Genomic DNA, 15137 nt, shown 5'->3' with positions numbered 1-15137 from the left:
TTGTATTGGTCTTTCATGTGGAATTCCAATAAAATTGATTCATGTTTGTGGCTGTAATGTGACAAAATGTGGGAAAGTTCAAGGGGGCCGAATACTTTTGCAAGCCACTGTATAAACACAAATTAACCTAACATGCATGTCTCTGAAACCTGTGCAAACAGAAATGTGAATTTAAACTGTGTGTAGTTTGAACTCACATCCAGTTGCAGATATGAGACATCTACAAGCTTGTTTTTAACAAAAATCTACTAACATGGAACTATTTTGGGCTCTGAAAGTGACTCTGACTAAAAGACTAAAACAGAATGAGCCATTCTGAAGTGGACCTAATCTGCTCCTTTCCATCTCTGTATTTTGCTACTTTGAACTCTACTAAAGTAGCTTTGCACTATTCACTACTCAAAAAATATAGCTTGCTTCTCTCCCTATAAGAGAAATTTGTTTTGATTGGCTGTCTCTCACAAATGGAAGTTTTGATCAGCAGGTAGGAGGTGCTTCTGGGCTGCTGTGACCATGTTATCAGTATCCCTCTGTCACTGACATCATACATGGCTGCAGGCAGGTTTTTCCCCACTCTCGTTGTTTAGAGAAGTCTGAGGCCTGAGCTCACAGGAATTACTGGAAACTGCATTTATCCTGCATGAAGAGTAAATTATTAACTGGTGAGTTTTTCTAAATCTCCTCTTGGACACAAATTTACCCCTTCATGCTGTTGGTATGGGGCCACATTGATGATCTTATTACACTGAGATTCTTGGTGTAGGTGATCACTGAGCTCAGGTTTCTCTTCATTTTCATGAAAGTTTTGTCGCATCCAATTTGATCAAATCTTTATGACCACAGACAAACAGTGAGATGACTGGACAGATGCGGGTATAGGCTGAATATCTATGATAAAGAAACGGGTGAGGCAACTTCAAGTTGTATAGGAAGGGGAAAAAACGATCCTAATGTAACGATAGATCTATTATACGGGTTCATATCCTTTACACTTTGACCTTGACCTGAGGTATCTCAACATCCAAGTGATTTATGGTTTGCAGAATAAAATTCTGTGCTTGCTTTTAAGATTTTAAGGCAGTTTCAGTGTGTCTCTAATAACATTTTATTAGATTATAAACTCCTTTATCAATAGTCTTACTTATGAAGGTTACACTTAAAATAGTCTTGTAGTAAGTTATTTTAGTTACATTTTCAGGGATTCCTTGACTCCATATTAAATCTTCCTTCAAAATATGATAGTGTGAAACCGAAAAGAACCAAATTTCTTTTTCCATAACTGAATGATTTTTTTTTAGTAAAAGTAATTTATTTTTATTGATTTTTTTTTTTTTGCATATTTAGAAAAAAATCCTGTAATTTTTTTGTGCCGCACTCCAAAGGGGAAACTCTTCAACAGAACATCTAATGAGCAAATAAACGGGTTTTAAGATGTTGGACTTTGTGTTTTGTTGTTAGTTTTGATGAATTCAGGTGTTTTGTTTTCTGGGTGGGAAGAAAGTCATGATGTGTATCTACTATCATTAAAGAACTGTAGATTATAGTTTAATTATCTATTAATTTAGAGTAACTTTACCATTAAACAATGAAATGGTGATTGCATGTTTTCTAATTAATAATGATGAAATTTGCTAGTTACATTTCCGTAAAAACAGAGGAAAAAAATGTCAGAGTGGAAAAAACAGCTCTCTGCACTGGAGCTTTGCTTTCTCTGTACTTAAGCACTGGGAAAATTGTGGTACCTACAGCAGGAGTGCTGTCAGGACACACCCATACACGGCGATTGATATCATATGAAATACGATACCATAACATAATACATGTAAACAATCACTAATCAGATCTGATTAAAAAAACACTTCCGTTTTGAAGTTTATCCCCAAATAAGTAGGTTTAAGTTATTATGAAAGTTATTTTTCTGTTGCTATATTTGCTGCTGCAGAATTCTCATAGATTTGTATTCAGAATTTTGTTCTTCTTATAATTTGCCAACAGCTACAGTCTCAGAGATACATAGTGTCTGCCATGATGCAAATACTGCAGCAGGATGGGCCTCTCAGAATACTACCCAAACCACAACCTTTTACTAAACCTAACCAAAAAAAACAAGTGAAAGCAAAACTGAACAGGATAGGAACTGCAGTCTGCATGTTTACAGTCTTGTGATCTATACCCCACCCCCCATCATGCCTGCCTACTTACATAAACTTTAAAGCAGGTGTAAACACACCAATGAGACAAACAGGACCAGATTTAAGCATATGGATGAATCACCTTTCTGAACTCTGAAGTCTTAGGGTTATTAGTATAGTACAAAGGTATGATTTATGAGAAAAATTACTTCTGTAGCGATTTACAAAACATTTGCTATTAGCTGAAACTGATCACCTTTAGAGATCAGCCGTTCCCAAAGTCAAATGTCAAAGCCCAAACATGGCCCTCTTTTAATTCTTAAGTTTTAACAGCAAGTTTTAGAATCATCTGGTCCTTCTCAGGTGTTATGATTGATTAATTACAACCTCAGATGAACAGCAAAACATGACGTGTTATATGCTGACATTATTTATCTAACAGACTAAACCAAAATGCAAAAGCACTGTGTGAAAAACTAAGTAGCTTCTAAAACCACCCTCAGCAGCCATAAGTTGAAGTCATTGTTTTCTGTGTGACATTTTCAGCCTCTCACGTCGCTGTGGAGGAATTTCGACTCTTTGACCTTGATTCTTTTCTTTTTTTCTGTTGTAGGTTTGTTGCTATGCAGACAGTTGGTATGAGGTGTTTGTACTGATATGCTGTGATTGGTTTTCACCAAAATGTGGTAATGTGCATTTTGAATGCACATCACCTCATGATGAAAACACCCAACTGCAAATAAATAAACAGTTTATTAATAATACATTTTCAGATGATGATGATAAGATGCCAATTAACAATCTATGAAGAACATAAAAAAAATCTAACTGTGGGACCAGATTAACGTTAGAGAAAATAGTTAATCTGAGTGAATTATCTCACGGCTGAGTGCTGCTCTTTATTTGTAAGGTGAATTGAGCTTTGAAAGTTTTTGATATTTTTATTTTTATTGCACAAAAGGACGAGAGCGCGACGGTAAAGTGCTAAGTGCATCCAGAACAACAGCAATATGCTGCTAACGGCAAGATAGCCAAGAATAGCCAGAGTGATGTTATAGCTAAGTGAATGGCGACCCCAGCCCAACAAACAGATGAGCACTCAGGCTGGAGCCAGTGTTCGTGTTTCTTCAGTAGAATCACTGTAGCGATTGCTTTGAAGTCTCTATGCTGGTTATGAACTTTGTGCTGTCGGCTTTTTGTTCATACCTAAATCTAAGAGAAAATCATATGTGTGTACACATTAGAACAGGGATTTGTGTTGGTGTGTGGGGCTGTAGCCTCAGGTTTATATCTTTGAATGGTGATTGTGAGACAGTGTGTTTCAGATCATTTTACAGAGGGATGCAAAAGTAATGTAAAAAGTAGTAATTAAGTACATTACTTAATTACTCAAGTTACATACTGCATTACTTTTAAGAAAAGTAGTCTGTAATTTGTGTAATATGTTACTTCCTGAGTAGTTAATCCAACACTGATCACAACAAAGAGGGGAAATAGCTTCAGCAGTCACTAACATTTGACCCACAGCATAGAGTTCATTTGCATGCATGTAAAGTCTTTGATATGCTGCTTAGCGATGGAGGAGACTCTCAAAGTGGAGCCAGTGGAAACCCAGCAAGAATCCATAAGTGATACGGAATCGCTGAATTCTTGTTAATTCCCATCCCTACTTATCATTTTCAACTTGAAGACTCAGGTTACATTATTAGGGGAGTGGCACTTTTTTTTATATGGGGCCACAAATAAAAAAATTAACAAATAATTCAGCGCTTCATCCTCTCTTTCCAAATATGATCACTCACCAGCTGACACTGCTTTTAAATGTAGGGTCCAAAACCAACGGGTCACGTTAAACAGTGGCTACCTCCATCTTTTCAATACAGTCTGTGGATCATAGGAGGTTTAAGGACTACATGTAAATCAATTAGTAAACTGTGTGTGTGTGTGTGTGTGTGTGTGTGTGGAGGAAGTCGATTGGGTGAAGGTGGAGTTTTTGGGGTGGGCGGTGCAGCTCGGCAGAACGCTAAAGATCAAACTGGCTCCGGTCTGTGCGTCAGTGTCTTTCATGTGTCTCGCGGAGACGTGGGTAAAAAGGACAATTATTACTGAGGCTCGAGCTCTTCTTTCGTTAATTAATATTTCTCTGAGACTCTTCGAGGACCTTTTTCCCCTTTGAGGTGTTCCTGTGTTTCCACGCCGCGGCTCAGTGACCTGAAGGAGGCTTGATGAGTGGAAGCAGCGACGGTGAGTTGAATTATTACACTTACACAACACGTTACCTGCTCACGCGCTTTACAAACCATCTCCCGCTTATCACACCTTATAAAAAATATATATTAATAGGTTGTTCTTTAGTTTTCTCTTTGTCTTTGAGCATTTTTCTTCTTTCTCTAAGCTCAGACAGAAGTGAAAGTCACGGCAGATTGTACTACAGCTAATTTAACGCTCGTAGTGGTGTGAAAATTGAAAGTGTGATTATAGGAACCCTGTGTGTGTGTTTATGCTTTATGTTGAACCGCAGGAAGTCAGCCTGAAATTTAAGCAGACGGAGAAATATCTGGGTCAGCGTCAGTGGAAAGTGCAAACTGCGACCACAGATCGGCTTTTAATGAGTGTGATTTACATTTACGGGAACTATCAGGGGTGTGTTGGAAGATAAACCCACCTAAAACGAGGTTACGCGGCTTCTCTGTGGAGAAAGTCAGTGGAAAAATGAACGGTGACCCTAAAAAACGATCTAAGGTGATGCGATAGACTTTTTTTTTTCTCTTTAATTCACTGAAAGCAGTTTTCATGGAAGTTTGAGCGCTTTAAAAACAAAAACAAAACACAAAAAGACATCGGGAAGACCTCTGAAATCCCAGAGGCAAGTTTTACATTTTAAAATGTTTGTGGTTTGATTTCTCCGGTAAATGAGAACCATCATTTCCTTTTTCCCACATGTGCGTTTCCTGATGTGTTGACCATTAAACATTTCGAGAAAAGTCCCCTGTGTGGGAGGCACGTTTCTTGCAAATCAAGTCAAAAAGACACCGAGTGTGGGCAGATATCAGAAGTGTTTATGAGTTTGTTCACCTCGAATAAAAGTGGTTCTGACTGAGCTGAGTTTATTATAATAAAACGTCCAAAACAGGATTTAAAAAAAAATAATCCGATCTCCGTCTACTAACTACTACTACTGTAATATTATAGAAATGTTGATCTCATCAGACAAAACAATCACACAAGAGAAAGTGTAATTTATTTACACAGCCTGCCTCACCCAGAGTGTTTCTGCAGGTATTATTATTATTAATAATAATAATAATAATAGTGTATACTTTATTGATCCCGTGGGGAAATGATTCTCTCTGCATTTAACCCGTTCACTCAGTGAAGCAGTCAGCAGCCACCAATCCAGCGCCCGGGGAGCAGTGTGTAGGGACTGTACCTTGCTCAGGGGTACCTCAGGGTAGCCGTTCAGTGGATTTGAACCCCCGACCTTCCGATCATGAGGTGACCACGCCCCATGGGGGGACCACTTAAATACCTTTGACTGTGTGGAGTTTGCACTAATGTAGGGCCGTTCATAAGTTTGGCTTTAACAGCTTATCAGCTCTGTTTCTTTAAATATGTCAACTAAATATATCAACTTTTATCTGGATGTTAATCACAACATATACTGCCGTTCATCTTGTCTCACAGACAGGGGACTGTTTACGCCTCCTGTTCACATCATAATTTCACATTTTCGGATTCTTTAAATTCCCATGTGTGTGTTTTTATCTCCAGCAGAATTTCATGTGCATCTCAAACCCCACACACATGGATGTCAGGAGGAAAAGGTCCAATGATGCTGCCCACGTCGGTCTACTCGGTTTCAACAACTACTAGGTGAGAGAAATGCTGCACGCATCCCAGCGCCTTTCTGCTGTGCTTTCACTTTAAAGTCACAGAGGATATCACACTTGATAAGAGCTGATAAAGAAACAGTTAATAAAGTTCCACTAAAGTCAGACTGAAATTAATTTGCCTTCCCCCGTTTTGGTAAATGTTCCGGCTCACAGTCACATCAGCCACCTGGTCAGTCACCGCAACACGCCTGAAGAAGACGATGAAACCATGAGTGCAGAGCTGAGAGACCCCAGCATTCTTTCCAAAATGGAGTCCGCCTCCGACCCTCTGGGCCACCACCCTCTTTCAGACCGTGATGGCTCTCTGTTCGGCAAGCAGAGCCTGGACACAGAGGAGGAGCACAAGCACATTAGGATCTTCCCCCAGTCCAGCTTCTGCCCATCCCAGCCCTCTCGCAGCTTGCCAGCTGGGTACAGCGCACAAACTCCTTTCCCGAGCCAGGCATACAGCGGCTGGCTCCACCCGAGTTTCGCCAGCAGTTGGTCGGGATATCCCAACAGCCTGCCGTCCTGTCTGAGCCAGAAAGATTACTCCAGCTGTTCTGGAGAGAGCTGCCTCTCCAGATGCAAGTTCCTGTCCCTCCCCGGCACTCACAGCAGCATGGGCAGCTTAGAGCAGCCGCTCTCTCTGCGCTCCAACCCGCCTTCAGCCAACCTGTACCACCACACGTTATCGCCATACTCGTGTGCACCACAGGGGCCCGCCTGCTGTGGTCAGTGCCCTGCAGACGCCTTCAACAGGGAGCCTATGGGCAACAAGCATCCCTGGCCTGAGTACCATCCAGCTTACCGCCAGTACTGTAAGTTTGCCGGACCCTTTTTTTAACCTTTAAACCACGCACAGACCGCAGTCGGTATTTATTTTGTCTGTACTGCTGCAGATGCAGGTGACTGCAGAGTTCCTGCAGGTGGATTCGCACAGATGTGAGTTTTGATTTTTTTTTTTGATTTATTTTTATAAAAATTACAATTAAATTCTTTCTCACTCTGTTGCTTGTTTCTGACTGCTATTAAAATGATTTATTTTTAACTACATACAGTGGACACAACGTTCCAGTCAAAGAGAAGCGCCCTCCTTGCAGCGCGCCGCTGTCTCTGGAGCAGAGTGAGTGCTCACGAGCAGATCAGACGCCTGGTCCTGTTGTCAGACGAACCCACCTCTGAAAAAGTTTGTTTTTGTTGCAGGGCGTGTCTTCGTCACTTACGAAGCAGACAACGACAAGCATGTCAACGAGATCATCAAATTTGTGGCTCTGCTGCGGCACAACGGCTTTGACACGCACGTACGTGCAGCTTTTAGTCTTTTTGTGTGTTTTGTTAGAACAACTTAAAATTTCAGGAGCTGGAAAAAAAACTGTTAAAATTCAGCTGGCTAGATTTTAACAAACAACATTTTAAAAAACTTTGTTATTGTAATCCTAAAGTTACAAATTTAGGTGCAATTATTATAAATATGGTATATAATAAATAGCTTATTAAACAGTTTACTGTATATCCATTTAAACAAGTGATTTTTGAACTAAATTGTGATTCCTGGCTATTTTTGTAATTTCCTCCCAGAGTGAATGGTGGATGCTACAGATGAACTTTTAGTGTAGACTCTCATCAGCTCATCACGTTACATATTTCTTGCTTTCATTTTGTTGGTGACTCTGAGTTTCTGTTAATATCTTACAAGTTATTGCGTGTTATTTGTCAGCTTGTCCCGTTAACTGGCTTTACACAATTAAAACGTATAAAGAATTTGTGTGTTTTCTGCACAGGGTTAAACTGTCTGACTCGCAGCTTTGCTTGTTTCAGATCGACATTTTCGAGCAGCAGTTCAGAAGCATAAGCAAGATTGACTTCATGGAGCGATACCTGAGTGAGGTAAAAAAAAAAAAACTGTCGGTGAAATTCTTTCATGATGATGAAATGGAATAACAACAGTTTAAATTGAGTAATCTGCCAACTGAGGAAGTCATTTTCACATCTAGGAACTCAAGACGTTCTGCAAGAGTCAACTTGTTGCATGACGCTTGATAGCTGCAGTAGCTTACTGCCAGTTGTGATTTTCTCTTGTCTTAGAAAGAGTATCTCATCATCATCATCATCAGCCCCAAGTACTACGAGACGGTGACGGCTTCCCCTGCTGGCCTGGAGAGCGACGAGAGGACCTACAACACGGTTTACATACATAAACAGGTGAGCGACCTGAATGTGGTCCAAACGAAGACCGAAATAATCGTAACGAGAGCGAAAAACTGCGTGCTCTCATCGCCGCTGTGAAATCAAATTGTGTATGTGGTTTTCCCGTGTGTGTCACTCAGCTGCAGAATGAATTCATCCAGAATGGAAGCAAGAATTTCAGGTTCATTCCTATCCTGTTCCCCGGGGCTAAAAAGGTAATTTTTACACGTCTTCCTGAGTGAGTTCATGCCACTGATTCCACGCACCACCCCCCTAAGAAAAAGAAAAACCCAGTCTCACACCATGTTTTGTTTCTTGTTTTTTTTTTTTTTTTGAATGTATAATCAGTGCCACGTCCCTAACTGGCTCCAGAACACACATGTATATGGATGGCCACGTGATCGGGATGACATCCTGCGGCGGCTGATGAGGGTCGAGAAGTACAACCCACCTCCTATCGGGGAGCTTCCGACCATAGTCTCCATCCCCATTTAAAAAAAACTCTGAGCTGGATTCACAGACTGGACTTAAATCTTATTGGCTGTTGGTCATTAAGGAGGTGAACAGAGTGATGAGGTGCTTTTGTGAACAGACAGATGTTGTGTGTTTAAATTAACATATAGAGAAGTGCCAGTGTTGGTCTGAGATAGAGGTGCAGACTCAGGCTTTTTTTTTTAAAATATATATATCTTTGCCGTTGTGCATCATGCTGTATGTGCACTGGTGCTACTCCAACTCGTGTTTTTTGTTTGTTTTGTTTTTGTTGTTGTTGTTGTTTAAAGGGGGTCTGTTATCATTCCCATCCTATTGTTACTCTTGGAATCGGGAGCTTTGCCTGATTCACAGATCAAAGCAATCCTTATTCACCGTACAGGTGCAGAGACCGAGGAGAGTGCAAGCCATGTTGTTTTGTCAAAGCTACAGTTTGCACATGTTGCCTGAATGCGTCGTGTGCAGGTAATCACGAAGTTGCGTTTTTGAAAAGACCACAGCTGTGAGGACACAGTCTCCAGATGCGAGTGTGCAGAACAGGCAGAAATGTGCGTGCGTGCAAAAAAACAAATTAAATTTTATGTGAGAACTGTTTGGGGAAAGCTTTCGTTTTCACATCTCAAGCACCCATTTTGGGCTTAAACTGAGGGTGTGCCTCCTAGTAGTTGATGGTTACACTTGATTTATAGGACTAGTAAATTGCTCCTCAATAATGTACGCTTCACGCAGAGCACAGCAGGGAAAAAAGCTGATAGCAGAACAGGTTTCAACCCCAACTTTAGCACTGCTTTCACTCAGGGCCCAACAATACCAGACCTGGTTCAACCTGGTTTCACCTGGTTGAACATTGGTCAAGCTGGGCGAACAGTAGATACACGGGTTCAACAGCCTGGGATTTACTTTATGTATATACACTGATCTCCTTGTACATGTTTATATTAAACATCTCAAACTGGAGCGATATACAGTACTGTGCAAAAGTCTTGAGTCACTGCTCATTTTTAAAAATACATTATCACCTTTATTCTCCAACATAGCCTAAACTCTCTGAGACGAACCTTCTGGTAATTTTCTCCAGGCTTCATTCAAAGCTGTTTTTTGGATGTCGGCTGCCTTTTGTTCTGTCAAGATCACACTCCAATAATGTTGACGTCCGGGCTTCATGACTAATAGTGTTGCGTGTTGGTTTTTTTGTCTTTTCTGTCCGGATTTGCTTTTAGCAGATTGACAGTGATCTCATACACGATGCCAATCCGAGGAAAGTATTGGATGTTGGATCAAAATCTGATGGTACTTTGAGCATTCCTAAGACCGTGAATTTTGACAAGATTCCCCACCATGTTTTACAGATGACCGCTATTGGCCTCCTGATCTCATCCTTATGGACTGACCATGATTTAAACCAAAAATCTTCCAATTTGAATTTGTTACCACTGATTCTTCACTCCAGTTCTCGCGTAATTTCGCATACCTCTTTTTTCCCTTCCTTACAAATGGCTTCTTCGCAGCCTTTCACTGAGACCACTTCTGATGAGGGAATCACCTTGTTGATGTAAACTTACTATTTTATGTCTATCAAACTGTGTTAGCTTTGGCTTTTTTCATATAATAAACAAAAGACACGGAAATACAGTATCCAACTAGCAGACTTGCAAAAGCACCAAGAGGTGCAATTTAAAAAGAATTTCTTTGCAAAGTTGTATTGTTATGTAAAAAAACAACACTGGTTCATCCCTTGAGTTAGGTGCCTTTTTTGTGCTCTGGTGATACGTAGGTGACTGAGTGGCTTAACTAACAAAAGAAGTTCCTCTGAAAATGGACAGGTACGGGGACTGAGCTGAAAGCTCAAGTCTACTTAAAGTCTGGTTCCTTGGAAGTAAAATGTGAAGAAATGAAGTGTGGCTCAGGCCTTTTACACAGTACTGCATGTGACAGAAATTTAGGCAAAACATAATAGTTGCCCTTTAATTTTAAAGCCTGAAAACACAGATTCATGAATAAGTGTTTGTTTGTTTTACTGGACATCTCCTACACGTCACTACAAACAGATGTGTTTGAGTGGAACAGCGGGGCTCTCACTTACGATGTGCAAACATTGACCCAGATACTATCTCTCAGCCTTTATGACTCCTATTACAGGTGCCTGTTCATTTTGAACAGCTGCTCAACTGGACGCATAGTGGTTTGTCATTGTGTTTTCTTATATTGTGTGTTGTTCGTATTGTTTAAAGAGAATGCAGGTGTGGGTAAAAATGGTTTGTGGCTTTTGTATTTGCATTTATACCTCTCTGTAAGCTGCACCTGAATTCATTTTCTCTAACCCACTTTTGTTAATTTATGTTCCAACTAAGTTATTCTCAAAGTTTTAGCAATTATTTTTTTCTGTATGAGCGTTAAAGTGTGTTGTCGTCCCCCCTTTTAGCATCTAACCTTTTGTACTGAATACAACAAGAAGAGCGGTGGGGTAAATCTGGTGTTTTTCATGTTCCTTCTGCATTGGAAACTATTCTCAGGGGATCCTTGATGCTATATGTTACAATAAAAGTATTGAATGACTGAAAAGTGTGTTGGCCCACATCAGACTTGCCCCCCGAGCTGTCCTCTGAAAAAATGCACGAGCGTTTGTAAAATTGGCCCCAAAAAATACAGACAAGCAGAGGCACGCTCCTGGGCTTCGTGGGGCTTCTACAAAAAGCAAGCTGAATTATTCTGTTTAGAAACGAACCATGAGAACTTTAAGGTTTGATTGCAGATGTGGCAACACGTCGCTGCCTCTGATGCCTCCATGAGAAATCCAACCGAGTCGCTTTGTCTGCTAACGAAACCTCAGAAGCGGCGCTGCAGTCGAATTACATCTGCTGCCTCTCCTTGCGTTATGAAAAAACTTCAACAGGATGTTGTATAAAGATAATTAGCTGACACAGCTGCCTGCTTCGACTGTGGTACGCTTTAGCAAGAATCTGCAAATTTAGACTCAAATGGGTCATCGGAGGCTGGCTGTGGTTAGAGAAAAATCTTGTGTAATGCTGTGACACATTTAAAGAAAGCGCCTGCGTGTGCAGAATATGACACCACCTCCATCCTCGCACAGGTTGAATAAATACATTAAAATCCTGCTTTTTGCACAACTAATTACAAGCGAGATACAGATTAATGGTTTTATCTTCACAAGAGGTAACACTGCAGATGTTCATACATTAAGAAAAAAATCTGAATACAGTGTTTCATATATTCATCCATATATTGAAAAGTACATGAAATAATATTAATTTTAATAACAAAAGGACAATGACATCTGTAACAAAAGTGGATTACAAAGTGACTTTTTATGCAAATAACTCTTAAGAATTAGGAGACAAATCAGACAATAATTCAATTTTACTGTATGTAAAAACACTGAAGTGCTATTTGTTCAAAGCTACAAAATACACTTAAAAAAAGCAGGAAGAGTTCTTTTTTATTTCCTTCAAGGAAAAGTACTATAAAATAAGTTACAGTACAGTGAATTTGTTCAAACTGACTTTTGTTCCCGTCTTCCAGCCTTTTGTAAGCACAAACAGAAGATAGTCATACAGGAGTAGAGGGAGATTGTTCGAAAGTCACTTTCCTCAAAAAGGAAACGAGCAGCCGCGCTGTCGTCGATAACTGTGCATCTTTAGTGTGTTTGTGTTTACAATAATCACACAAATGTTTCTGAAAATGTGAAACCTTTGAGCTTTGAGTCTTCATAGTCTGCTGGTCACGTCGCCTGTGGCCTTAGAAAAAATCTTGGTACTTCATGAGCTCAAAAAAAAGAAAAAAAAAAAGCACAAATACTTCATGTTTAGTCACATAACAGAGACGAGCTCTCATACATCGTCAGCCGGCAAAGGAGGTATGTTGAACCTTGGTCTTGTGAAAAAAGCCATCTTCTCTCTGCAGGAAAAGAAGACGACTTGTTATAATTTATATACCGATTTTAGTAAAAGCTTCCTAATCAGCAGTGATCTTGTGAACTGTGCCGTGTCTCTTTGGTGTTTGACTTTTAAATCAATGTAGACAAAAGTTCTGTCGTTTTGTGTTTCGTACACTTTGCTGCTTTGACCGTAGATTCTCGGTCAGTTTTGCACAATGCGTCACTTTTGCATTGTGACATTGTGCTCTGTAAGGCTGGAAAAATGCACACATGGTCACCATATTGGTCCTGAATTGATGGATGTTTTTAGTTCGTCCTTAATAAGCAGGTGGACCAGCAAAAGTTTAATCAACTTGCAGTGCTGATAAAGCAGGAATGGATCATCAATGATCAGTTAGGTCTAGACGTTGATGTCCAATGTGTCAAGAGATTTGCAGACGTTATGAATGAAGAAGAAAGATCATCAGTGTAAACAGTCTCTGCATGAACTTGACTTATTTGCCAGTAAAAGTTTTAGAAATTCTTCTCCTGCTACTTTTCACATTTCTGATTATTTAAATCTTAAAGAATGGAAATTAATTCAGTGGAACCCACTGATTGGGCCTGCCATGACTTTCTTCTGATGGAAATAACCACAAATGTAACATTATGTAAGGGTTACAATTTAAACTATGGATATGTGATATGAATAAAGTAGGAGCTCTGTAGATCTTAAGTTTCTAAACAACAGTCCTCTTCCACGATATCTTTCTTCAGAACACGAGGAAGGAATAGATGCCAAGCTAAATTTAAGACTTCTTCTGGGGTCAGCGGGTGTTCATAGCATACAGCTGAAACAGATTTTAGCTGACTTATATATCACATCAGTTTAACCTGAAGTGCAGCCTCTGCTGACAGACACAGTAATTTTCCTGGACTTCGGTGCCGTGACTAACAATGTGAAAACGGATCAGTGCATTTCTCACCTGAACGTCTGCACAGGCAGCGGCTCCTTCTGGCTCTGCCCTCTCATCTGTAGAACCTCCTTAGAGGCCTTCCTCAGCCTCCTCTCTGCTGCCTCTTCCTGACGTTGCTCCTGCTTGCTTTGGTTGGCCTGTAAAGCAGCAAAAACTGTCAAACGCTGCTGGGAGAGGTGTATTTGTAAGGGAGCTGCAGCCCACTCGGTTTCCTCACCTGTCTCTGGGCCTCTCTGAGCAGGCATCGAAAGCGCTCGTCCCTCAGCGCCCAGTTGGGGAGCTCGGTGGCCTCCCTGGTCTGCGGCTCCTCCAGTCGCAGCTTCAGCTCTCTCAGGGCGTTCAGCTCCTCCATCAGCTGCCTCTGACGGGTCCTGCAGGCCTGGAGATCCAGCTCCAGGTCCAGGGAGGTGCGCGTCGGCTGCTCGGCCAGGGGGGAGCGGTACGACTGCTGCTCACACACAGACAACTCAGGTAAACGACAAAAAAACTCGTACAGGCACAGGGTGAAAGAGACATAATGAGGACGTACCTGCTTATATCGCAGGGTTCTTCTTTCCAATGTGTTTCTAACAAAAGGCGACTTCTTTGGTAGAGTTGAGCTGTCACTGTCACTGCGATACAGCTGAAAGAAACAATAACATCCACTTTAAGGCCACAGCTCACCCTAAAATAAAATACATGTTTCCACTGCCCCATGGTGCCAAATAATCCAGCTAGATTATTTTAGTGCGAGTTGCCTTATTTTAAAGTGAGCCACACTTAGTAATGTGCAAAACTCTTGAGCCGACCCTAATTTCTTTACATTTTGTTATGCATATGGAAAATATGGCAGTGATTTATTACATGTTTAAACTGGCCCAAATGTTTTAGTTAATTACAGACAAGTGGAGACATGGACTTGCCTGCAAGGCTTTGTGCACCAAAAACGGTTTGAACAATTCTAATTAGCTTGAATGTCAATATTCGGTGCGACCACCTTTATTCTTTAACACAGCCTGGACTCTCTCAGACGAGCCTTCTGTAAGTAGTGTTCAGGAATAGTTCTCCAGGCTTTCAAGGACATTCAAAGCTCTTCTTTGGAAGAACATGATCCCACGCTACTTCAATAATGTTAAGGTCCGGGCTCTGGGGAGGCCAATCCATTGTTGTTTCCCATCAGATGCTAAATTAATCACATCACTTTGACAAGATTCCCAACACTGCTGACTGAAATGTAGCCTCAAACTACAACAGACCATGATTTATAGATTTTGGAATAAAATTGGATCGCTCCATAAGAACGATGGCCCTCAGTGATGCCTGTAATTTGGCACACCTCAGCCTTTGCTCCCTGTTTCCCTTCCTTAACCTCCTAGGACCTGGCGTCCACATATGTGGACATCACATTTTGGGTTATTTAGACCAAAATACTCAATTTTGCTCTAGAAGGGCCTGATATCCACTTACGAGGACATCATACTGCTACTGTTCTATCAAAATTTTAAACGAATATCCTCATATGTGGCTCTTATTTTTCTTAAAAACAAAAATAAGGTAAAAAAAATAAATAAATCTGGTAATTCTTTGTTTTTACATTCATCAGGCCCCAATATGCCCAAAT

General features: G+C 40.7%; 2 protein-coding genes across 3 annotated transcripts in view; one reads left to right on the top strand and one right to left on the bottom strand.

Annotated features, from left to right (window-relative positions):
- The first annotated feature begins 360 nt into the window (after positions 1-360).
- Positions 361-12499, top strand: traf3ip2l (TRAF3 interacting protein 2-like). Of its 2 annotated transcripts, none has more exons than XM_085151740.1 (10): positions 361-4376; positions 5907-6005; positions 6179-6825; positions 6907-6949; positions 7066-7130; positions 7211-7308; positions 7826-7894; positions 8093-8209; positions 8335-8409; positions 8543-12499. In XM_085151740.1, the coding sequence occupies exons 2-10, from the start codon at positions 5941-5943 to the stop codon at positions 8687-8689; spliced, it is 1326 nt and encodes a 441-aa protein (XP_085007866.1). In that variant the 5' UTR covers positions 361-4376; positions 5907-5940; the 3' UTR covers positions 8690-12499. The 2 variants fall into 2 exon arrangements, with proteins under 2 accessions (XP_085007866.1, XP_085007865.1); XM_085151739.1 differs by having other exon boundaries at positions 5904-6005.
- Positions 8933-15137, bottom strand: part of wwc3 (WWC family member 3) — a 47551-nt gene continuing 41346 nt past the window's right edge. Inside the window, exons 20-23 of the mRNA XM_085151708.1 lie at positions 14067-14159; positions 13755-13985; positions 13547-13674; positions 8933-12601 (exon numbers count right to left, since the gene is read on the bottom strand). Coding sequence (XP_085007834.1) covers positions 12535-12601; positions 13547-13674; positions 13755-13985; positions 14067-14159 — 519 coding nt within the window. The 3' untranslated portion in view covers positions 8933-12534. The remainder of the gene's footprint in view (positions 12602-13546; positions 13675-13754; positions 13986-14066; positions 14160-15137) is intronic.

Source organism: Neolamprologus multifasciatus, chromosome 23 (assembly GCF_963576455.1).
Source record: "Neolamprologus multifasciatus chromosome 23, fNeoMul1.2, whole genome shotgun sequence".
Taxonomy (NCBI): Eukaryota; Metazoa; Chordata; class Actinopteri; order Cichliformes; family Cichlidae; genus Neolamprologus; species Neolamprologus multifasciatus.
The sequence above is the reverse complement of the archived record's forward strand: the minus strand, read 5'-3'. Positions and strand labels throughout refer to the sequence as shown.

Bases quoted from the DNA above. Each gene is read 5' to 3' on its own strand.
- traf3ip2l (XM_085151740.1), top strand. From the start codon at position 5,941: ATGTCAGGAGGAAAAGGTCCAATGATGCTGCCCACGTCGGTCTACTCG. The intron at 6,006-6,178 runs GTGAGAGAAATG...TCCGGCTCACAG, and splicing joins TCGGTTTCAACAACTACTAG to TCACATCAGCCACCTGGTCA. The intron at 7,895-8,092 runs GTAAAAAAAAAA...CTCTTGTCTTAG, and splicing joins TGGAGCGATACCTGAGTGAG to AAAGAGTATCTCATCATCAT.